General features: G+C 46.8%; 1 protein-coding gene across 1 annotated transcript in view; it reads left to right on the top strand.

Annotated features, from left to right (window-relative positions):
* Positions 1 to 8,862: 8,862 nt before the first annotated feature.
* The window catches only part of LOC110165678 (sterol 26-hydroxylase, mitochondrial), a 21,466-nt gene continuing 5,328 nt past the window's right edge, over positions 8,863 to 25,000 (top strand). The window contains exons 1-8 of the mRNA XM_020930863.2: positions 8,863 to 9,126; positions 16,033 to 16,125; positions 16,204 to 16,301; positions 17,544 to 17,743; positions 18,287 to 18,484; positions 20,427 to 20,590; positions 24,065 to 24,231; positions 24,963 to 25,000. The exon at positions 24,963 to 25,000 is cut by the window's right edge and continues 44 nt beyond it. Coding sequence (XP_020786522.1) covers positions 8,863 to 9,126; positions 16,033 to 16,125; positions 16,204 to 16,301; positions 17,544 to 17,743; positions 18,287 to 18,484; positions 20,427 to 20,590; positions 24,065 to 24,231; positions 24,963 to 25,000 — 1,222 coding nt within the window. The remainder of the gene's footprint in view (positions 9,127 to 16,032; positions 16,126 to 16,203; positions 16,302 to 17,543; positions 17,744 to 18,286; positions 18,485 to 20,426; positions 20,591 to 24,064; positions 24,232 to 24,962) is intronic.

Below are 25,000 nucleotides of genomic sequence, written 5' to 3' on the forward strand. Positions count from 1 at the left end.
GTCTCTCAGGTCTCAGGTCTCAGGTCTCTCAGGTCTCTCAGGTCTCAGGTCTCAGGTCTCTCAGGTCTCAGGTCTCTCAGGTCTCAGGTCTCAGGTCTCAGGTCTCTCAGGTCTCAGGTCTCAGGTCTCAGGTCTCAGGTCTCAGGTCTCAGGTCTCAGGTCTCTCAGGTCTCAGGTCTCTCAGGTCTCAGGTCTCAGGTCTCAGGTCTCAGGTCTCAGGTCTCTCAGGTCTCAGGTCTCAGGTCTCAGGTCTCTGGTCTCTCAGGTCTCTCAGATCTCAGGTCTCAGGTCTCTCAGGTCTCTCAGGTCTCAGGTCTCAGGTCTCAGGTCAGGTCTCAGGTCTCAGGTCTCAGGTCTCAGGTCAGGTCTCAGGTCTCAGGTCTCAGGTCTCAGGTCAGGTCTCAGGTCTCAGGTCTCTCAGGTCTCTCAGGTCTCAGGTCTCAGGTCTCAGGTCTCAGGTCTCTCAGGTCAGGTCTCAGGTCTCTCAGGTCTCAGGTCTCAGGTCTCAGGTCTCAGGTCTCAGGTCTCAGGTCTCAGGTCTCAGGTCTCAGGTCAGGTCTCAGGTCAGGTCTCTCTCTCAGGTCTCAGGTCTCTCAGGTCTCTCAGGTCTCAGGTCTCAGGTCTCAGGTCTCTCAGGTCTCAGGTCTCAGGTCTCAGGGTCTCAGGTCTCTCAGGTCTCTCAGGTCTCTCTCTCAGGTCTCAGGTCTCTCAGGTCTCTCAGGTCTCTCAGGTCTCTCAGGTCTCTCAGGTCTCTCTCAGGTCTCAAGGTCTCTCAGGTCTCAGGTCTCTCAGGTCTCAGGTCTCAGGTCTCAGGTCTCTCAGGTCTCAGGTCTCTCAGGTCTCTCAGGTCTCAGGTCTCAGGTCTCTCAGGTCTCAGGTCTCAGGTCTCTCAGGTCTCTCAGGTCTCTCAGGTCTCAGGTCTCTCAGGTCTCAGGTCTCAGGTCTCTCAGGTCTCAGGTCTCTCAGGTCTCAGGTCTCTCAGGTCTCAGGTCTCAGGTCTCAGGTCTCAGGTCTCTCAGGTCTCAGGTCAGGTTCTCAGGTCTCTCAGGTCTCAGGTCTCAGGTCTCAGGTCTCAGGTCTCAGGTCTCAGGTCTCTCAGGTCTCAGGTCTCAGGTCTCAGGTCTCTCAGGTCTCAGGTCTCAGGTCTCTCTCAGGTCTCAGGTCTCTCAGGTCTCTCAGGTCTCTCAGGTCTCAGGTCTCAGGTCTCAGGTCTCAGGTCTCAGGTCTCAGGTCTCAGGTCTCTCAGGTCTCAGGTCTCTCAGGTCTCAGGTCTCAGGTCTCAGGTCTCAGGTCTCAGGTCTCAGGTCTCAGTCTCAGGTCTCTCAGGTCTCAGGTCTCAGGTCTCTCAGGTCTCAGGTCTCAGGTCTCTCAGGTCTCTCAGGTCTCTCAGGTCTCAGGTCTCAGGTCTCAGGTCAGGTCTCAGGTCTCAGGTCTCTCAGGTCTCTCAGGTCTCAGGTCTCAGGTCTCTCAGGTCTCAGGTCTCTCAGGTCTCTCAGGTCTCTCAGGTCTCAGGTCTCAGGTCTCAGGTCTCAGGTCTCAGGTCTCTCAGGTCTCTCAGGTCTCTCAGGTCTCAGGTCTCAGGTCTCAGGTCTCAGGTCTCTCAGGTCTCAGGTCTCAGGTCTCAGGTCTCAGGTCAGGTCTCAGGTCTCAAGGTCTCTCAGGTCTCAGGTCTCAGGTCTCAGGTCTCAGGTCTCTCAGGTCTCAGGTCTCTCAGGTCTCAGGTCTCAGGTCTCAGGTCTCTCAGGTCTCTCAGGTCTCAGGTCTCAGGTCTCAGGTCTCAGGTCTCAGGTCTCAGGTCTCTCAGGTCTCTCAGGTCTCTCAGGTCTCAGGTCTCAGGTCTCTCAGGTCTCAGGTCTCAGGTCTCTCAGGTCTCAGGTCTCAGGTCTCTCAGGTCTCTCAGGTCTCAGGTCTCTCAGGTCTCAGGTCTCAGGTCTCAGGTCTCTCAGGTCTCAGGTCTCAGGTCTCAGGTCTCAGGTCTCTCAGGTCTCAGGTCTCTCAGGTCTCAGGTCTCAGGTCTCTCAGGTCTCTCAGGTCTCAGGTCTCTCAGGTCTCTCAGGTCTCTCAGGTCTCAGGTCTCTCAGGTCTCAGGTCTCTCAGGTCTCAGGTCAGGTCTCAGGTCTCAGGTCTCTCAGGTCTCTCAGGTCTCTCTAGGTCTCTCAGGTCTCTCTCAGGTCTCTCAGGTCTCAGGTCTCTCAGGTCTCTCAGGTCTCAGGTCTCAGGTCTCTCAGTCTCAGGTCTCAGGTCTCAGGTCTCTCAGGTCTCTCAGGTCTCTCAGGTCTCAGGTCTCTCAGGTCTCAGGTCTCTCAGGTCTCTCAGGTCTCTCAGGTCTCTCAGGTCTCAGGTCTCAGGTCTCAGGTCTCAGGTCTCTCTCTCAGGTCTCAGGTCTCTCAGGTCTCAGGTCTCTCAGGTCTCAGGGTCTCAGGTCTCTCAGGTCTCAGGTCTCAGGTCTCAGGTCTCAGGTCTCAGGTCAGGTCTCAGGTCTCAGGTCTCAGGTCTCAGGTCTCAGGTCTCTCAGGTCTCTCAGGTCTCAGGTCTCTCAGGTCTCAGGTCTCAGGTCTCAGGTCTCAGGTCTCTCAGGTCTCAGGTCTCAGGTCTCAGGTCTCAGGTCTCTCAGGTCTCAGGTCTCAGGTCTCAGGTCTCTCAGGTCTCTCAGGTCTCTCAGGTCTCAGGTCTCAGGTCTCTCAGGTCTCAGGTCAGGTCTCAGGTCAGGTCTCAGGTCTCTCAGGTCTCTCAGGTCTCTCAGGTCTCAGGTCTCAGGTCCTCAGGTCTCTCTCAGGTCTCTCAGGTCTCAGGTCTCAGGTCTCAGGTCTCTCAGGTCTCAGGTCTCAGGTCTCAGGTCTCAGGTCTCAGGTCTCTCAGGTCTCAGGTCTCAGGTCTCAGGTCTCTCAGGTCTCTCAGGTCTCTCAGGTCTCAGGTCTCTCAGGTCTCAGGTCTCTCAGGTCTCTCAGGTCTCTGTTCTCAGGTCTCAGGTCTCAGGTCTCAGGTCTCAGGTCTCAGGTCTCAGGTCTCAGGTCTCAGGTCTCAGGTCTCAGGTTCAGGTCTCAGGTCAGGTCTCAGGTCTCAGGTCTCTCTCAGGTCTCTGGTCTCAGGTCTCTCAGGTCTCAGGTCTCAGGTCTCAGGTCTCTCAGGTCTCTCAGGTCTCTCAGGTCTCTCAGGTCTCTCAGGTCTCTCAGGTCTCTCAGGTCTCTCAGGTCTCAGGTTCTCAGGTCTCTCAGGTCTCTCAGGTCTCAGGTCTCAGGTCTCTCAGGTCTCAGGTCTCAGGTCTCTCAGGTCTCAGTCCAGGTCTCAGGTCTCAGGTCTTCAGGTCTCAGGTCTCTCAGGTCTCAGGTCTCAGGTCTCAGGTCTCAGGTCTCTCAGGTCTCTCAGGTCTCAGGTCTCAGGTCTCAGGTCTCAGGTCTCTCAGGTCTCTCAGGTCTCAGGTCAGGTCTCAGGTCAGGTCTCAGGTCTCTCAGGTCTCTCAGGTCTCTCAGGTCTCTCAGGTCTCTCAGGTCTCTCAGGTCTCTCAGGTCTCAGGTCTCAGGTCTCTAGTCTCAGGTCTCAGGTCTCAGGTCTCAGGTCTCTCAGGTCTCAGGTCTCAGGTCTCAGGTCTCTCAGGTCTCTCAGGTCTCAGGTCTCAGGTCTCTCAGGTCAGGTCTCTCAGGTCTCAGGTCTCAGGTCTCAGGTCTCAGGTCTCAGGTCTCAGGTCTCTCAGGTCTCAGGTCAGGTCTCTCAGGTCTCTCAGGTCTCAGGTCTCTCAGGTCTCTCAGGTCTCTCAGGTCTCAGGTCTCTCAGGTCTCTCAGGTCTCAGGTCTCTCAGGTCTCAGGTCTCAGGTCTCAGGTCTCTCAGGTCTCAGGTCTCAGGTCTCAGGTCTCTCAGGTCTCTCAGGTCTCTCAGGTCTCTCAGGTCTCAGGTCTCAGGTCTCTCAGGTCTCAGGTCTCAGGTCTCAGGTCTCAGGTCTCTCAGGTCTCAGGTCTCAGGTCTCTCAGGTTCAGGTCTCAGGTCTCTCAGGTCTCAGGTCTCTCAGGTCTCAGGTCTCAGGTCTCTCTCTCAGGTCTCTCAGGTCTCTCTCAGGTCTCAGGTCTCTCAGGTCTCAGGTCTCTCAGGTCTCAGGTCTCAGGTCTCTCAGTCTCAGGTCTCTCAGTCAGTCTCTCAGGTCTCAGGTCTCAGGTCTCAGGTCTCTCAGGTCTCAGGTCTCAGGTCTCAGCTCTCAGTCTCAGGTCTCTCAGGTCTCAGGTCTCAGTCTCAGTCTCTCAGGTCTCTCAGTCTCAGGTCTCAGTTCTTGGGTCTCAGTCTCAGTCTCAGGTCTCAGGTCTTTTGCCTCAGGTCTCGGGTCTCAGTCTCAGGTCTCAGTCTCAGGTCTCGGGTCACAGGTCACAGTCTCAGTCTCAGGTCTCAGGTCTCAGGTCTCTCAGGTCTCAGGTCTCAGGTCTCGGATCTCTCAGGTCTCAGGTCGGTCCAGGTCTCTCAGTCTCTCAGGTCTCAGGTCTCTCTCAGGTCTCAGGTCAGGTCTCTCAGCTCGGTCTCAGGTCTCAGGTCTCTCTCAGGTCTCAGGTCTCGGTCAGTCTCTCAGGTCTCTCAGGTCTCAGGTCTCACAGGTCTCAGGTCTCAGGTCTCAGGTCTCAGGTCTCTCAGGTCAGGTCTCAGGTCTCAGGTCTCAGGTCTCTCTCAGGTCTCAGGTCTCTCAGGTCTCTCAGGTCTCAGGTCTCAGTCTCAGGTCTCAGTCTCAGTCAGGTCTCAGGTCTCTCAGGTCTCAGGTCTCAGGTCTCTCAGGTCTCAGGTCTCAGGTCTCAGGTCTCAGGTCTCTCAGGTCTCAGGTCTCAGTCTCAGGTCTCTCAGGTCTCTCAGGTCTCTCAGGTCAGTCTCTCAAGTCTCAGGTCTCAGGGTCTCAGGTCTCAGGTCTCTCAGGTCTCAGGTCTCAGGTCTCAGGTCTCAGGTCTCAGGTCTCAGGTCTCAGGTCTCAGGTCTCAGGTCTCTCAGGTCTCAGGTCTCTCAGGTCTCAGGTCTCTCAGTCTCTCAGGTCTCTCTCAGGTCTCAGGTCTCTCAGGTCTCAGGTCTCAGGTCTCAGGTCTCAGGTCTCAGGTCAGGTCTCAGGTCTCAGGTCTCTCAGGTCTCAGGTCTCTCAGGTCTCTCAGGTCTCAGGTCTCAGGTCTCAGGTCTCTCTCAGGTCTCAGGTCTCAGGTCTCAGGTCTCAGGTCTCAGGTCTCAGTCTCAGGTCTCAGGTCTCTCAGGTCTCAGGTCTCTCAGGTCTCAGGTCTCAGGTCTCAGGTCTCTCAGGTCTCTCAGGTCTCAGGTCTCAGGTCTCAGGTCTCAGGTCTCAGGTCTCTCAGGTCTCAGGTCTCTCAGGTCTCAGGTCTCCAGGTCTCTCAGGTCTCTCAGGTCTCTCAGGTCTCTCTCAGGTCTCAGGTCTCTCAGGTCTCTCAGGTCTCTCAGGTCTCTCAGGTCTCTCTCAGGTCTCAGGTCTCAGTCTCTCAGGTCTCAGTCTCTCAGTCTCTCAGGTCTCAGGTCTCAGGTCTCTCAGGTCTCTCAGGTCTCAGGTCTCAGGTCTCAGGTCTCAGGTCTCAGGTCAGGTCTCTCAGGTCTCAGGTCTCAGGTCTCAGGTCTCAGGTCTCAGGTCTCTCTCAGGTCTCAGGTCTCAGGTCTCTCAGGTCTCTCTCAGGTCTCAGGTCTCAGGTCTCTCAGGTCTCAGGTCTCAGGTCTCTCAGGTCTCAGGTCTCAGGTCTCTCAGGTCTCAGGTCTCAGGTCTCAGGTCTCTCTCAGGTCTCAGGTCTCAGGTCTCAGGTCTCTCAGTCTCAGGTCTCTCAGGTCTCTCAGGTCTCTCAGGTCTCAGGTCTCAGGTCTCTCAGGTCTCAGGTCTCTCAGGTCTCAGGTCTCAGGTCAGTCTCAGTCTCAGGTCTCAGGTCTCTCAGGTCTCTCAGGTCTCTCAGGTCTCTCAGGTCTCAGGTCTCAGGTCTCTCAGGTCTCAGGTCTCAGGTCTCTCTCTCAGGTCTCTCAGGTCTCAGTCTCAGGTCTCTCTCAGGTCTCAGGTCTCTCAGGTCTCAGGTCTCAGGTCTCAGGTCTCTCAGGTCTCTCAGGTCTCAGTCTCAGGTCTCTCAGGTCTCAGGTCTCTCAGGTCTCAGGTCTCAGGTCTCAGGTCTCAGGTCTCAGGTCTCAGGTCTCAGGTCTCTCAGGTCTCTCAGGTCTCAGGTCTCAGGTCTCAGGTCTCAGGTCTCAGGTCTCTCAGGTCTCAGGTCTCTCAGGTCTCAGGTCTCAGGTCTCAGGTCTCAGGTCTCAGGTCTCAGGTCTCAGGTCTCTCAGGTCTCTCAGGTCTCAGGTCTCAGGTCTCTCAGGTCTCAGGTCTCTCAGGTCTCAGGTCTCTCAGGTCTCTCAGGTCTCAGGTCTCAGGTCTCTCAGGTCTCAGGTCTCAGGTCTCTCAGGTCTCTCAGGTCTCAGTCAGGTCTCAGTCTCTCTCTCAGGTCTCAGGTCTCTCAGGTCTCAGGTCTCTCAGGTCTCTCAGGTCTCAGGTCTCAGGTCTCTCAGGTCTCAGGTCTCTCAGGTCTCTCTCTAGGTCTCTCAGGTCTCTCAGGTCTCAGGTCTCAGGTCTCAGGTCTCAGGTCTCTCAGGTCTCTCTCTCAGGTCTCTCAGGTCTCAGGTCTCTCAGGTCTCAGGTCTCTCAGGTCTCAGGTCTCAGGTCTCAGGTCTCTCAGGTCTCAGGTCTCAGGTCTCAGGTCTCAGGTCTCTCAGGTCTCAGGTCTCAGGTCTCAGGTCTCAGGTCTCTCTCAGGTCTCAGGTCTCAGGTCTCAGGTCTCTCTCAGGTCTCTCAGGTCTCAGGTCTCAGGTCTCTCAGGTCTCAGGTCTCTCAGGTCTCAGGTCAGGTCAGGTCTCAGGTCTCAGGTCTCTCAGGTCTCTCAGGTCTCTCTCAGGTCTCTCAGGTCTCTCAGGTCTCTCAGGTCTCTCAGGTCTCAGGTCTCAGGTCTCTCTCAGGTCTCTCAGGTCTCTCAGGTCTCAGGTCTCTCAGGTCTCTCTCAGGTCTCTCAGGTCTCTCTCAGGTCTCTCAGGTCTCTCAGGTCTCTCAGGTCTCTCTTAGGTCTCTCAGGTCTCTCAGGTCTCTCTCTCAGGTCTCAGGTCTCAGGTCTCAGGTCTCTCAGGTCTCTCAGGTCTCAGGTCTCAGGTCTCTCAGGTCTCAGGTCTCAGGTCTCTCTCAGGTCTCTCAGGTCTCAGGTCTCGGGTCTCAGGTCTCAGGTCTCAGTCTCAGGTCTCAGGTCTCAGGTCTCAGGTCTCAGGTCTCTCTCAGGTCTCTCAGGTCTCAGGTCTCTCAGGTCTCAGGTCTCAGGTCTTTTGCCTCAGGTCTCAGGTCTCAGGTCTCAGGTCTCAGGTCTCGGGTCTCGGGTCTCAGGTCAGGTCTCAGGTCTCAGGTCTCAGGTCTCTCAGGTCTCTCAGGTCTCAGGTCTCTCTCAGGTCTCAGGTCTCAGGTCTCAGGTCTCAGGTCTCTCAGGTCTCTCAGGTCTCTCAGGTCTCAGGTCTCAGGTCTCAGGTCTCAGGTCTCAGGTCTCTCAGGTCTCAGGTCTCAGGTCTCAGGTCAGGTCTCAGGTCTCTCAGGTCTCTCTCTCAGGTCTCTCAGGTCTCAGGTCTCAGGTCTCAGGTCTCTCAGGTCTCAGGTCTCTCAGGTCTCAGGTCTCAGGTCTCTCAGGTCTCTCTCAGGTCTCAGGTCTCAGGTCTCAGGTCTCAGGTCTCAGGTCTCAGGTCTCTCAGGTCTCAGGTCTCAGGTCAGGTCTCAGGTCTCAGGTCTCTCAGGTCTCTCAGGTCTCAGGTCTCTCTCAGGTCTCAGGTCTCTCAGGTCTCAGGTCTCAGGTCTCTCTCAGGTCTCAGGTCTCAGGTCTCAGGTCTCAGGTCTCAGGTCTCAGGTCTCAGGTCTCAGGTCTCAGGTCTCAGGTCTCAGGTCTCAGGTCTCTGTCTCAGGTCTCAGGTCTCAGGTCTCAGGTCTCAGGTCTCAGGTCTCAGGTCTCAGGTCTCTGTCTCGGCCTCAGGTCTCAGCTCTCAGGTCTCTCTCAGGTCTCAGGTCTCTCAGGTCTCAGGTCTCAGGTCTCAGGTCTCAGGTCTCAGGTCTCTCAGGTCTCTCAGGTCTCAGGTCAGGTCTCTCAGGTCTCTCAGGTCTCAGGTCTCAGGTCTCAGTCTCAGGTCTCTCAGGTCTCAGTCTCAGGTCTCAGGTCAGGTCTCTCAGGTCTCAGGTCTCAGGTCTCAGGTCTCTCAGGTCTCAGGTCTCAGGTCTCAGGTCTCTCTCAGGTCTCAGGTCTCAGGTCTCAGGTCTCAGGTCTCTCAGGTCTCTCTCTCAGGTCTCAGGTCTCAGGTCTCAGTCTCAGGTCTCAGGTCTCAGGTCTCAGGTCTCAGGTCTCAGTCTCAGGTCTCAGGTCTCAGGTCTCAGGTCTCTCAGGTCTCTCAGGTCTCAGGTCTCAGGTCTCAGGTCTCAGGTCTCAGGTCTCAGGTCTCAGGTCTCAGGTCTCAGGTCTCTCAGGTCTCTCTCAGGTCTCTCAGGTCTCAGGTCTCAGGTCTCAGGTCTCAGGTCTCTCAGGTCTCAGGTCTCAGGTCTCTCAGGTCTCAGGTCTCAGGTCTCTCAGGTCTCAGGTCTCAGGTCTCAGGTCTCAGGTCTCTCAGGTCTCAGGTCTCAGGTCACTGGTCTCTGGTCTCAGGTTTTTTCAGTTTTTCTCTTGTGTTTTTCTTCTCGGTGTCTCCAGGTTTGGGGAAAGTTCATTTGGCCCGAGCTCCAGAAAAACCCGCAGACACCGAGTCTAATTAAAGACTCGGAGGCAAACAAAGGGAAATATTTGCGCTGCGTGTCGAGGGGCGTGACGTTTTACCCACAAGTCTTTGCCTCCCGTCGAGCAGAATGAGCTCAAACCGCGGACACGATGAGCCCAGCGGCGGCGGCAGCAGCGGGGACCTCCGGCCGCCTCACGCTGCTCCTGCCCCGGGTCCTGTCCCCGGTCCTGCCCCGGGTCCTGCCCGGGCTCGGGTCCGGGCTCGGGTCCTGCAGGAGTGTGAACCTGCAGGCGGCGGCCCCGGAGCGCGCGGTGAAGCTGAAGAGTTTGGAGGATTTATCTGGACCGAGTCTGGTCCAGACTCTGTACTGGCTCCTGGTCAAAGGGTTTGGAGACAAAAGCCACTTGCTGCAGGTGAGTCACAAAACTCTTTATTTTATTCAATTCTCAACATGAAACAAATGTAGGAGTAAACTGTGTTCACTTTATTCATACAACAGATTTATTGATCTCAGAATAAAACATCAAATCCAGCGCAGTTTGTTTGTGTGAAAAACGAAACGAGGTTAAATTTGTGCAGAAAAGTGAAGATTTCTGTTGCAGCTGATGAATAATTTTGTCTGAACTGAAACGTGCTGATCTGACATTTTTAGTAATAAAAGTGAAACAAAACCCAAAATATCGTGATATCATCAAAAGTCTCAGAATAACATCGTGGACTGTCACGAGCCGTGGGTCGTTAGTTTTTTCAAAATAAAACCAAAAAAAGAAAACGAAAAAACAAACAAAAACAAAACAAACATGGGGAAAAAAACAGATAAAGGACTGAACCAGAACCAGACTGAGACCAGGACTGGGACCAGACCCGGACTGAAAATGGTTCAGTCCTGGTTTAGTCCGTTTTTTTTTTTTTTTTTTTTTTTCCATTTTTCATTTAAACACAAAATTAAAAACTGAAAAAACGAATCTTTATCTGTCTTTTCATTTTGGTTTTGGAGACAAATAATGAAGAAAATAGTAAAAATTGTTGTTTTTTCATTTTCTTATTTTTGGTTTTATTTTGAAAAACAAATGAACGAATGACACATGGATTAAGTCACAATATTTCGATTCAAAAGTTTCTTAGTTTAAATTCATGGTTTTATAGAAACAACTTGGAGAAACTACATTTCCCATGATTCATTTCAGCGAAAACAACATAAAGAAACATGTTTTGACTTGAATTCTTGGGATTATGACAGAAATAATTCACACCAAAATCTCGTCAAGGGATTTTAAAAGACAAAAAAAGCATCTCATCTACAAAAAAATCAAAATATCGTGATAAATATCGCACCGTGAGATGATGAAAAGGGCAGAGAATGTAAGATGACTTTTCTTTCTGCTGCTTTTTGTTCATTTCTTGTTTGATTTTGTGACACTTTTGACGTCTTTTTATACTTTACAAATGAAAGAAACAAACAAATAAATAAATGTAAGTGTGCGACAGAATTTCTGTGAAAAATCCAGCCTAAAATGATTTGAGGCGATTCCTTTTAAACACCTGGAGTGTGGGTTTAATGTTTCACTTGACCCGTTGTTTTTCCTCCTCGTCCCGTCGGCGCTGGGCTCGTCCTGCGGGTCAGTCCAGGACGAAAGAAAGAAAATAGTGAGCACAGTTTTTACTTTATCAGTGTGTGAGAGTGTTTAGAGTCACACCAAGAACTGAGATCAAACTTAGTATTTAAAAAAAAGTCTAAATGAGCAGATCCAAAACTGTCACATTTAGACAAAAACTAAAAGGCAAATGGGTCCGGTCAAGCAGTACCGGAGGGAAACAGGGGCAGATTTTTGACATTCAAATGTCTCTTATTCAGAAACTAGAGGGACTATTGGAATAAGTAAAGTATCAGAATGTAGGAAAGAGTTACACTCCAACAGGGTCAAGTTAAACCTGTGAGATTCTTTCAAGTTCAAGACAAAAAATTTTAAAACTCATGTGGGTAACGGAGGGAATGAAATATGCAGCACTTTTTGGTCAATAAATCCAAACAGTGATAACTCTTGGTTCTCACTTCCATATCCTTAACAAACTGGTTTGAATATTTGCTTCATATAGTTTTCTACCATATGGTACAAGATTAGGATGAAAAACCTCTGACTTTTTGACTCATGAGATTTTTTATTAAGAAACGTCATGGTAACGGAGGGAAAAGTGACGGAGGGAAAACTGTGTAAACAAGTAGAAGGTGCAGGATTTTCAGTGTGGGGAAGTTTACTTTTAAAATGTACAGATTACAGATTACACACACCAACATGTAGTTTGTAACAGAATCCATTAAATTACTTAAAGTGAGTAATGTAATCTGATTACTTTGGATTATTTGATTTTCTGTAGAGAAACAAAGACGAGGAAATCTTCACATAAGAAGTTTTATCTGCTAAAAGAAAATAAAAAAGCCCAGACTTTACTGAACCAAATTAAAACTATTATTGATAGAAAACGAAGAGACACGTCCACACAGCAGGATTTAGTCCTGTTCAATCCTGTTTTAGACCTGGTTTAGTCCTGGTTTAGTCCTGGTTTAGTCCTGGTTTTAGACCTGGTTTAGTCCTGGTTTAGTCCTGGTTTAGTTTCTGGCAATGACTGGAATGACCAAAAAACAGGAAAACAGTAAAATACCTGAAACCAGGACTACGCCAGGATTTAACAAGGACTTCTTATGTTCAGGTTTCCTACGGTCATGGAAATGCTGGAAAATGTGATTAAGACACTGAAAATGTCACTGAGACGCCTCTGGTTTAGTCCTGGTTTAGTCCTGGTTTAGACCTGGTTTAGACCTGGTTTAGACCTGGTTTAGTCCTGGTTTAGACCTGGTTTAGTCCTGGTTTAGACCTGGTTTAGACCTGGTTTAGTCCTGGTTTAGTCCTGGTTTAGTCCTGGTTTAGACCTGGTTTAGTCCTGGTTTAGACCTGGTTTAGTCCTGGTTTAGTCCTGGTTTAGTCCTGGTTTAGTCCTGGTTTAGACCTGGTTTTTAGTCCTGGTTTAGTCCTGGTTTTAGACCTGGTTGGTAGTCCTAGACCTGGTTTAGTCCTGGTTTAGTCCTGGTTTAGACCTGGTTTAGACCTGGTTTAGTCCTGGTTTAGTCCTGGTTTAGTCCTGGTTTAGACCTGGTTTAGACCTGGTTTAGTCCTGGTTTAGACCTGGTTTAGTCCTGGTTTAGACCTGGTTTAGTCCTGGTTTAGTCCTGGTTTAGTCCTGGTTTAGTTTCCGGCAATGACTGGAATGACCAAAAAAACAAACAAACAGGAAAACAGTAAAATCCCTCTGTTTAATCCATTTATTTCAACAAAGTAACTGTAATCCAATTCCCACTCACTGAAACAGTAACTGTAACTGAATACAGTTACTCATCATTTGTACTCTGATTACTCTGGTACATGTAATCTGTTACTCCACAACACTGATGATTTTACATCATTTGTGGCTTTTTTCTTCTGAATATTTTAATATTACTTCAAAATGAAAAGAAACTATTTCTATAAAATATGTCAGTCCTTCCAAGGTAATTTTTATCATTTTAAATCCTTTTTTTTTTTTTTTTTTTAATCCTGTCCCTTCACCAACAGTTCAAAGATGGAATAACACAAGATATGATGAAATACAAACATTTATTGACATGATTTGCAGGTCTTTGAAATTTGGGAAATATTTTTTGTTCCATGTTTCATTCATGGTCTGTTTAAAACATATGGAACTTTAGAACCAAAAATGGAACAGAAAAAAGGTCAACAGTTTGATAAACTCGAGTACATATGTATCTGTTCAATACACTTTTATATCAGATGAATTCACTGGAATTTTTGGTCTTGTTGTTTACTTCTGCTTGACCGGGACCAGATCTGAATCTTGTTTCCACTTTCAGAGTCTTTCACAGGCTCTGCTTTTGTCGTTTTGTTTGTTTAACTCTTTCATTTCAATTTAATTCATATTTGTGATCCAAAAGTTCAACAGTTTCTAGTTCTTCTTCCATCAGAACTTTGTTTCTCTTTGAGTCAGACTGGATTTGAGTTTCTGTGGGAGTTTGTAAGAATGTCGTTGGCGCAGCAAGAATCAGACTCGGCGTGGGGAGTTGAAAAGATTTTTGATAAAATATGAAATTGTAAATCGATCCGGGCGTCTCGAGTCGATCCAGGAGCTGTGTCTGTCGTGATTTATTTTGGATCTGTGGACACATTTCTTTTTTTCCTGGCTTCCTTCTCCTCGATTCTGCAGGACTTTAGGAACAATGACTTTATTTTAAGATTAAACTCATTTTAACTTTTAAAAATCAGTTTTAATGTGAAATTCAGAATGATTTAACATGTCAGACCTACTGTACTTTTACTCTTCACCGTAAGACTTTTCTTTTTATCTGCTGTTTCTCTCCTGGAGCCTCTCTCATGTTTCCTTCGTCGTTTCCTTCCCTCGTCTCCTCGGAGCTTCAGGACTCTTCATCGTCTGGAGCGTTTGATTGACAGCTGAAAAATGGAGGATCAAGGAGAAGGAAGTGAGAAAAGAGGAAAGAGAAACGAGATGTGGTCAGTGGTTCAGACGTTGCACACGGACGAACACGACAGGGAGTGTGACAGGCGCTCGACAAATACTCACTTCCTCATTTACTCGATTACTTACGGAGGTCAGATCTTTCCAGCACTTTTTATTTTACGCTGATAGACCGAAGAATGAAAAATATGAACTTTTACATTTTTGGTTTTGGTTCATTAATCAAGTCGCTCGTCTGTGTTCACGGGACACGACTCGTCATGTGGACAGCATCACTTTTTCACACTCTGAGTTGAATCGTGTCAGTTTGTGTCTCTTCATCACTGATTTTGTGTCTCGAGTCGCAGATCCACTTTATTTCAAATCAACATGAACCTTTTGTCTGTGAAAGTGTTTTGTGCTCGAGCAGCTGCCACAGACGATAAATCAATATATGAACTATTGTGAATATTTCACATGAATAAAAGTGTTTATATAAAAATACAATAAACAATTAAAAACATTTACAAGGACGAGAACGTGAACATCTCCGTCTGTCGGTGATCAGATCCACAAGAATCCTGCAGGAGGATTCATCTCAAACCCAACACCCTGAACGAGCCGAAGGGACGAGCCCAAGGGAACCAGCCCAAGGAACCAGCCCAAGGAACCAGCCCAAGGAACCAGCCCAAGGAACCAGCCGAGGACGAGAGAGTGAAACATCCAGGCTCCATGAGAACATCAAGGACAAGGCCCCGACAGATGAGGAGCAGATGAGGTTCAGAGGACGAAGAGCTGGAGGGACCATCATCATCTGAAGGACACACAGAGGCTCATCCTGGAGCTCAGGAGCAGAACCTGAGAGGCTCCGATCTCCCACACCAGACCAGAGTCACGGTGTAGACTGAGCACAGAGGCTCCTGACACAGTCCAGAACAGAACTGCAGGTGTGAGACGCTGCAGAGAAACAAACATGGAGCCACAGAACCAAGAGGCAGAGAGCAGAGTTTACAGCAGGAGTCTCCAGCCTGGAGCTCAGGAGCCACCAGCAGCTCTTCATCCCACTCCAAGTAACTCACCAAACCACTTCTGAATTCTATGTCCTGCTCTTGTTTACTAAAATCTGATGAATTCTCGTTGTAAATGTGTCATTTTTGTGTCTAACTTGTACTAATAAATGGATAATGGTTCATGTTGAACAGACATCAGGCTGTTCCTCGTCCAGAGCGAAGAAGCCACAGCTCTTCTCATTTCTCACTTTCTTGTGACAGTTGAAAAACGAGCAGCTCTCTGGCATTTTCGTTTCATGAAGGCAGCTCACCAAAAGGAAAAGGTTGGAGACCCCTGATGTACAGAAACATCTGTGCAGAGTTCGGGCTGGAGATCCCAGGGTCAAAGTAGGAAACATCGAGCCGAGATCCTGTGGGACTTCAGATCCAGACGGACAGGACGGTGATGGACCAAACAGACACAGTGGAGCTGGAGAAGAGCAGAGCAGAGCCCAGGTGCTGGACATCACAACATGAGGAGAAAGGAACACGAGAAACTCGAGAAATCCCAGGGGCTCGAGGAGGAGCTGGAGAAGGTCTGGAAGGTGAAGAAGACGTCAGTGGAGCAACAGATCTAGGAAAAACATCAGAACATCAACAGCAAAAACACTGAAGAAGTGTCAGGCTCCCAGAGCAGATTGTCTTATATTTGTCTTATATTTGTCTTATATTTGTCTTATATTTGTCTTATATTTGTCTTATATTTGTCTTATATTTGTCTTATATTTGTCTTATATTTGTCTTATATTTGTCTTATATTTGTCTTATATTTCCTCAGTCACATGTTCCTCTCACTGTGTCTGATTATTAAAACAAAACCACAACAGACGCCAAAGAAAACATTTACCCAGAAGAACAACCTGATCCAACAACTTCAACACACACACACACACACACACATGCACACACACACACACACACACACATGCAACACACACACACACACACATGCAACACACACACACACACATGCAACACACACACACACACACACACACACACATGCAACACACACACACACACACACATACACACACACACACACACACACACACACACACACACACATGCAACACACACACACACACACATGCAACACACACACACACACACACACACACATGCAACACACACACACACACACATGCAACACACACACACACACACACACACACACACACACACACATGCAACACACACACACACACACACACACACACACATGCAACACACACACACACATGCAACACACACACACACACACAACACACACATGCAACACACACACACACACACACACACACATGATCAGGTTCAACATTTCTGAATTTTGCTTTTGGAGATTTCATAAGGATCATGAGGAAATCTCAATCTGAAAACCAGCAAAAAAAAAAAAAAAAAAAAAACAGCCCTCACCTTTTTATAAAAAAAAAAAATAAAAAAACAGCACACATCTTAAAAAAAGTTTTTTTATTTAAAAAAACAGCACACATCTTAAAAAAAAAAAAAAACAGCACTCACCTTAAAAAAAACAACAAAAAAACTGCACTCACCTTTATATTAAAAAGAAATAAAAAAATAGCGCTCACCTTTATAAAAAATAAATAAATAATTTAAAAAAAACAGCACTCACCTTAAAAAAACAACAACAACAAAAAAAAAAAAAAAACAGCACTCATCTTTTTAAAAAAATAAAATAAATAAATACGGCATTTACCTTTAATATTTTCATTGTGTTTGTTTGTTTGTTTGTTTGTGTTTTTCCAGGATTTCCAGAAAAAACGTTACGGTCCGATTTGGCGTTCTCGGTTCGGACCTTTTGAGTTCGTGAACGTGGCGTCGGCCGAGCTCATCTCTCAGGTGAGTCTCTAAATAAATCGGCTCTGAGAAAATCTGGTTTTCCTCCAAATGTAACGGCTCTGGTCCTGTCGCCGACAGGTGATCAGGCAGGAGGGGCGGTACCCTGTCAGAGTGCACCTGCCGCACTGGAAAGAATACAGAGACCTGAGAGGACAAGCCTACGGACTCCACGTGGAGTGAGGACTAGACCGGGACTGGACCGGGACTAGACCGGGACCGGGACTAGACCGGGACTGGACCGGGACTAGACCGGGACTGAACCAGGACTGAACCAGACTAGACCGGGACTGAACCAGGACTAGACGGGACTGAGGACTACCGGACTAGACCGGGACTGAACCAGACTAGGGACTAACCAGGACTAGACCGGGACTGAACAGACAGGACTAGACCAGGACTAGACCGGGACTGACTAGACCAGGACTAGACCGGACTAACCAGGACTGAACCAGGACTGAACCAGGACTAGACCAGGACTGAACTAGGGACTGAACCAGGACTAAACCAGGACTAAACTGAACCAGGACTAACCAGACTAACCAGGACTAGAACAAAACAGGACTAACCAGACTAAACCAGGACTAACAGGGACTAAAACCCGACAACCAGACTAGGACTAAAACAGGACTAAGACTAAAACCAGGATAAAACCACGGTTAAATCCAGGGCAAAACCCGGACTAATCCCAGACTAAAGCAAGATTAAACTTGGACTAAAACCAGGACTAAACTAGAACTAAAACCAGGGCTAAAACAGAACTAAAATAGGAGTAAAATTAGGATTAAACCAAGATTAAACTAGGACAAAATCAGGGCTAAAACCAGGGCTAAACCCGGACTAAAGCAAGATTAAACCAGGACTAAAACCAGGACTAAACTAGGACTAAAACTAGGACTAAAGCAGGACTAAACCAGGACTAAAAAAGGACTGAATCAGGACTGAACCAGGACTGAACCGGGACTGAACCGGGACTGAACCAGGACTGAACTAGAACTAAATTAGAACTAAAACCAGGGCTAAACCAGGACTAAAATAGGACTAAAACTAGGACTAAACTAGGACAAAATCAGGGCTAAAACCAGGGCTAAACCCGGACTAATGCAAGATTAAACTAAGACTAAAACCAGGATTAAACTAGGACTAACCTAGAACTAAAACCAGGGCTAAAACCTGGACTAAAGCAAGATTAAACTAGGATTAAAACCAGGACTAAACCAGGACTAAACCAGGACTGAACCAGGACAAAACTAGGACAAATCTAAGACTAAAGCAGGAATAAACCCAGGACAAATTTAGGACTACAGTGGTACTAAAATCTGGACTAAACCCTGGACTAAACCAGGTTTAAACTAGAACTGAACCAGGACTAAAGCCATGACTTGAACCAGGACTGACTCGGGTTCTTCTTTCTCGTTCAGCACCGGTGAGAACTGGTACCGCATCCGCAGCGTCCTGAACCAGAAGATGCTGAAGCCGGCGGAGGCGCGGGCCTACGCTCCCGTCATCCACCAGGTCGTCGACGATCTGCTGCACCGAGTCCAGGTCCTGCGCCAGACCAGCCCGGACCGGACCACCGTGCCCGACATCGCCTCCGAGCTCTACAAGTTTGGGTTCGAAGGTCAGAAACCGGGACTAAAACCGGGACTGAACCAGGACTAAAACCAGGACTGAACCAGGACTAAATTTGAGACTAAACCAGGACTAAAACCAGGACTGAGCTTGGACTAAAAACAGGACTAAACCAAGACGAAAATCAGGTCTAAAACGAGGAGTAAAACCAGGACTAAACCAGGTCTAAACCAAGGTCTAAAACCAAGGTCTAAACCAGGTCTAAACCAGGTCTAAAACCAGGTCGAAACCCAAGACTAAATCAGATCTAAACCAATAAATCAGGTCTAAACGAGGTCTAAACTGGAACTGAACTGGGACTAAAATCAGGACTCAAACCAGGTCTAAATCAGGTCTAAATCAGGTCTAAAGCGGGACTAAAACCAGGACTAAAACCAGGACTAAAACCAGGACTAAAACCAGGACTAAAACCAAGACTAAAACCAAGACTAAAACCAAGACTAAAACCAAGACTAAAACCAAGACTAAAACCCCGGTCTAACCCCGGTCTAAACCCGGTCTAAACCCGGTCTAACCCCGGTCTTCCCCGCAGGAGTGTCGGCGATCCTGTTTGAGACTCGTCTGGGGTGTCTTCAGGAGGACGTTCCCCAGGACACGCTGCGTTTCATTCGCGCCGTCAACACGATGTTCCTTATGTCTGACGCGGTTTCCATAGCGCCGCGCTGGACCCGCCGCTTCCTGCCGCACTGGGAGCGCTTCGTCCGGGCCTGGGACGACCTCTCCGACGTCGGTGAGAAAAAAAAGAAAAACACACTCGGTCCTGAACCTCTGAACACGTGTGCTGCTTTTGATTCATCGGTTAAAGCTTCACTGTGGAACTTTTCTCCTCCTGTCGCCACGGGGATGTGATGTTTTATTTACAGTTTTCCACAGGACGCACCTGCCCGCACCTGTGCGGTACAGGACCGCACCTGCCCGTTACGGTTACTCGCCCGGGCTCGTGATAAATGAGGGTCAGACCATTAATCCAACAGCCCAATAGTCCAGGTCTAAACTAGGACTAAACCAGGATTAAACCAGGACTAAACCAGGACTAAAACCAGGACTAAACCAGGACTAAAACCAGGACTAAACCAGGACTAAACCAAGACCTAAACCAGGACTAAACCAAGACTAAACCAAGACTAAACCAAGACTAAACCAAGACCTAAACCAGGACTAAACCAGGACTAAACCAAGACTAAACCAAGACTAAACCAAGACTAACCCAGAACTAAACCAGGACTAAAACCAGGACTAAAACCAGGATTTAACAAGGACTTCTTATGTTCAGGTTTCCTACGGTCATGGAAATGCTGGAAAATGTGATTAAGACACTGAAAATGTCACTGAGACGCCTCTGGTTTAGTCCTGGTTTAGTCCTGGTTTAGTCCTGGTTTAGACCTGGTTTAGACCTGGTTTAGACCTGGTTTAGACCTGGCATAAATTTCCGGCAATGACTGGAATGACCAAAAAACAAACAGGAAAATCCCTCTGTTTAATCCATTTATTTCAACAAAGTAACTGTAATCCAATTCCCACTCACTGAAACAGTAACTGTAACTGAATACAGTTACTCATCATTTGTACTCTGATTACTCTGGTACATGTAATCTGTTACTCCACAACACTGATGATTTTACATCATTTGTGACTTTTTTCTTCTGAATATTTTAATATTACTTCAAAATGAAAGGAAACTATTTCTATAAAATATGTCAGTCCTTCCAAGAACATTTTTATCATTTTAAATACTTTTTTTTTTTTTTTAAATCCTGTCCCTTCATCAACAGTTCAAAGATGGAATAACACAAGATATGATGAAATACAAACATTTATTGACATGATTTGCAGGTCTTTGAAATTTGGGAAATATTTTTTGTTCCATGTTTCATTCATGGTCTGTTTAAAACAGATGGAACTTTAGAACCAAAAATGGAACAGAAAAAAGGTCAACAGTTTGATAAACTCGAGTACATATGTATCTGTTCAATACACTTTTATATCAGATGAATTCACTGGAATTTTTGGTCTTGTTGTTTACTTCTGCTGGACCGGGACCAGATCTGAATCTTGTTTCCACTTTCAGAGTCTTTCACAGGCTCTGCTTTTGTCGTTTTGTTTGTTTAACTCTTTCATTTCAATTTAATTCATATTTGTGATCCAAAAGTTCAACAGTTTCTAGTTCTTCTTCCATCAGTGTGTTGTTTTTCATATATGTATCTGTTGAATACACTTTTCTATCAGATGCATTAACTAGTTTAGTTTTTGGCCTTGCTGTTTACTTCTGCTTCTGGGACCAGAGTTTCTTTGAGCTCTGGTTGTGATTGACTTTAGTTGAAAACCCGGGTCCCGTCTCTGCACCTGCTTCTGTCAGGCTCCTGTTTTTATTCTGAAAACAGGAACAGTTTTATTCAGCGGGTTAATAAATGTTTGCATTAACTCGCTCTACGTGACCCTGGAATTTTTATTCATTATTCATATTATTCATTAATAAAATTGAACATTAATAACAGACGACCTTTCCAGTGCTTTGACCTTCCATTTTGATTTGATACGATATATTTCCAAATCCAAACCCACTTTATTTCTACAGCGGGTTTTACAGACAAAGCAGTTTCCAAAGTGCCACACAGAGATCAGAAAAGGAGTGTTTCAGTGTTTGTTTGTTTGTTTGTTTGTGTGCGTTTCAGCTCAGAGGCTGGTCCTGCGCAGGATGTCGGAGCTGGAGCGGCGCGTGGACAGCGGCTCGTCGGTGGACGGTCTGTACCTGACCTACCTCCTGAAGAACGACAAACTGACCCACGCCGAGATCTTCACCACCATCACAGAACTGCTGCTGGGAGGAGTCGACACGGTAAACACCACTGAAACACCACGACTGAAACACGACGACTGAAACGCCACGACTGAAACGCCACGACTGAAACGCCACGACTGAAACACGACGACTGAAACGCCACGACTGAAACGCCACCACTGAAACATGACGACTGAAACACGATGACTGAAACACACGACTGAAACTGACGACTGAAACACGACGACTGAAAACACCACGACTGAAACACTGAAACGCCACCACTGAAACACGACTGAAACACCACGACTGAAACACCACTGAAACGCCACGAAACACGACGACTGAAACACGACGACTGAAACGCCACGACTGAAACTGAAACCACTGAAACACCACGACTGAAACACACGCTGAAACAAACGACTGAAACACGACGACTGAAACGCGACGACTGAAACACGACGACTGAAACATGACGACTGAAACGCCACGACTGAAACGCCACCACTGAAACGCCACCACTGAAACATGACGACTGAAACACGATGACTGAAACACCACGACTGAAACACGACGACTGAAACACGACGACTGAAACACACGACTGAAACACCACGACTGAAACACCACGACTGAAACACCACTGAAACGCCACCACTGAAACACGACGACTGAAACGCCACGACTGAAACGCCACGACTGAAACACCACGACTGAAACGCCACGACTGAAACGCCACGACTGAAACACGACACTGAAACGCCACCACTGAAACACGACGACTGAAACACGACGACTGAAACGCCACGACTGAAACGCCACGACTGAAACGCCACGACTGAAACGCCACGACTGAAACACGACGACTGAAACACGACGACTGAAACACCACGACTGAAACACGACTGAAACACCACGACTGAAACAGGATTGAACTGGGACTGAACCGGGACTAAACTGGGACTAAACTGAGACTGAACCAGGACTAAACCAGGACTGAGCCAGAGCAAGACCGAAGCAGGACTGAGCCAGGACTGAACTGGGACTAAACCAGGACTGAGCCAGGACTAAACCAGAGCTAAACTGGGACTGAACCGGGACCGAAACAGGACCAAAGCAAGACCGAACCGAGACCGAGGCGGGACCGAACTGGGACAGAATCAGGACCAAAACGGGACTAAGACGGGACTGAGCTAGGACTGAACCAGGACTAAACCAGGACTGACCCAGGACTGAACCAGGACTAAACCAGGACTGAGTCAGGACAGAGCCAGGACTAAACCAGGACTGACCCAGGACTGAACCAGGACTAAACCAGGACTGAGTCAGGACAGAGCCAGGACTAAACCAGGACTGAACCAGGACTGAACCAGGACTAAACCAGGACTGAACCAGGACAGAGCCAGGACTAAACCAGAGCTGGACTGGGACTGAACCGGGACTAGAACTAGAACCGAAACAGGACCAAAGCCAGACTGAGCCGGGACCAAATTGGAATCGAACTGGGACCAAAATGGGACTAAACCAGGACTAAACCAGGACTAAACCAGGACTAAACCAGGACTAAACCAGGACTAAACCAGGACTAAACCAGGTCATTACGGTAGGATTTAAATAAACGTACATTAAATGAACTGATAATTGTTTTTATTCATGTTTTTTTTTGTTTTTTAAGATATTGTGAGTTAGTTTCTGAGTTTGCGAGTCTCATGTTTGTGCAGGTCTCCGTGTCTCCGTGTTCCTTCTCCTCTCTGTGCGTGAGGAGGTTGTGGGTTAGATTCCTGATGTGGCGTGTGCATTATTATGTAGGTCACTCTTCAGGTTTCTCTGCATTCCTCGTTCGTTCGTCTGGACTTGCCTCAGATTTTCTACCTATGTTTTTCTCAACGAGGATCAGAAGAGACGGGGATTAAACCAGACTCCAGCGAATCCAACGCTCAAACAAACTCCGGACGTCCTGGATACGGAGTGAAGTTAATGAGTGTTTTGGGAAACTCGGAACCAAGCGTCTGAAGAAATGTTTCGTGGGTTTGTTGTGGTAAATAGTTTGGTGGTAAACAGGAAGTAACAACAGTGCAGCAATTTCCTCAACGTGAAAAGAAACTGACAACTGCAAACAACAAACAAACAACAAACCTGCAGCAACTCATGAAACAAGACAAAACCAAGGACTAAACAAGACTAAAACAAGACTAAACCAAGACTAAACCAAGGACATAAAACAAGACTAAAACAAGACTAAACCAAGGACTAAACAAGGACTAAAACAAGGACTAAACAAGGACTGAAACAAGACAAAACCAAGGACTAAACAAGGACTAAACAAGGACTAAACAAGGACTAAACAAGGACTGAAACAAGACTAAAACAAGGACTGAAAACAAGACAAAACCAAGGACTAAACAAGGACTAAAACAAGACTAAACAAAGGACTAAACAAGGACTGAAACAAGACAAAACCAAGGACTAAACAAGGACCGAAACAGGACTAAAACAAGACTAAACCAAGGACTAAACAAGGACTAAACAAGGACTAAAACAAGACTAAAACAAGAATAAATCAAGAATTAAACAAGACTAAAACAGGACTAAAACAAGACTAAAGCAGGGACGAAAACTGGACGAAAACAGAACTAACCTGGGACTAAAACGGGACTATACCAGGACTAAATAAAACAGGACTAAATAAAGCAGGACTAAACCAGGATGAAAACAGGACTAAACCAGGACTAAAAGAGGACTAAATAAACCAAAACTAAACCAGGACTAAAACAGGATGAAAACAGGATTAAACCAGGACTAAAACAACGCTAAATCAAAACTAACCCGGGACAAAAACGGGACTAATCTGGGACTAACCCAGGACAAAAATGGGACAAAAATGGGACAAAATAGGGACAAAATTGGGACAAAATTGGGACGAAAACGGGACGAAAACGGGACTAAAGCAGGACTAAAGCAGGACTAAAGCAGGACTAAACCAGGACTAAACCAGGACTAAACCAGGACTAACCAGGACTAACCCAGGACTAACCCACTGTCACAGTTTGTTGCTCCACCTGTGTCACGCCCAGAGGCCTGTAGGCAAACACCCAGTGGTGTAATGTGGACCTGCTCCTCCAGGAGGCGCTGCAGAGCTGTAAAAGGAGCGTTAACACAACGATGACCCTGCACCACCAGCAGGTGGAGCTGTGGGGATAAACTTGTATAAACGGGTCGTCTGGAGTCACGAGATGTGGTGGAGCTGAGCTGAGGCGGGAGAAGAAGGTTCAGAGTCAACCCTGGTCCAACATAGAACTAGGACTAGACCAGGACTGAACCAGGACTAGACCAGGACTGAACCAGGACTAGACCAGGACTGAACCAGGACTGAACCAGGACTGAACCTGGACTGAACCAGGACTGAACCAGGACTGAACCAGGACTGAACCAGGACTGAACCTGGACTGAACCTGGACTTAACCAGGACTTAACCAGGACTGAACCAGGACTAAACCAGGACTAACTCAGACCTGCTTCTCTCTTCAGACGTCCAACACTCTGACGTGGGCTTTGTACCATCTGTCCCGGGACCAGCGAGCTCAGGATCTTCTGTCACAGGAAGTGCAGCAGGTGTGTCCCGACCTGAAACCGCCCTCCATGGACGATTTAAACCAGATGCCCTACCTGAAGGCCGTCATCAAGGAGACGCTGAGGTACGTCTCTGCTGGTCGGTTCACGACACAAAACGAGTGTCCAGTTTCTCCTTCTGCTAAAAACATGCAGAGAAAAAGAGTCTGAATCTCAGCAGGAGTTACACTAAATAAATTGATTCCTGGTTAAATAAATAAAAATAGAATAAAAATAAATAAATAAAGTAATTAAATAAAATAAAAAAATAATAAAAAGTAAATAAATAAAAATAAACTTATTCCTGATTAAATAAATAAAAATAAAATAAATTAATAATTTTTTTAAAAATAAAATAAATAAATAAATAAATAAAAAAAAAAATTATAAAATAAAATAAATTGATTCCTCGTTACATAAATAAAATAAAATTGAAAAATAAAAATAAATAAATAAAATAAAAAATAATAAATCAATTAAAATAAAATAAATAAATAAATAGATTTTTTAAAATAAATAAAATGAATTAAAATGAAGTGATTCTTGGTTAAATAAATAAAACTAAAAATAAAATTAAGTAAAATAAATAAATTAATAGATAAAGTAATTAAAATTAATTAAAAATAATTTATTAAAATAAAGTGATTCCTGGTTAAATAAATAAAAATAAAAATAATAAAAAATACATTAATTAAAATAAAATAAATTGATTCCTGGTTAAATAAATAAAACACTTTAGAGTTATTAGTTACAGGCAGTTCACAGTAGACTTATTTTGACCTGAAGAGCTGAACTTTCTTAAACTGTGAACGTGCAGGTTGTATCCAGTGGTGCCGGGAAACGCCAGATACGTGA

Source organism: Boleophthalmus pectinirostris, unplaced genomic scaffold, assembly GCF_026225935.1.
Source record: "Boleophthalmus pectinirostris isolate CB_2022bp ecotype Guang Dong unplaced genomic scaffold, ASM2622593v1 HiC_scaffold_11, whole genome shotgun sequence".
In the NCBI taxonomy this organism is placed as follows: domain Eukaryota; kingdom Metazoa; phylum Chordata; class Actinopteri; order Gobiiformes; family Gobiidae; genus Boleophthalmus; species Boleophthalmus pectinirostris.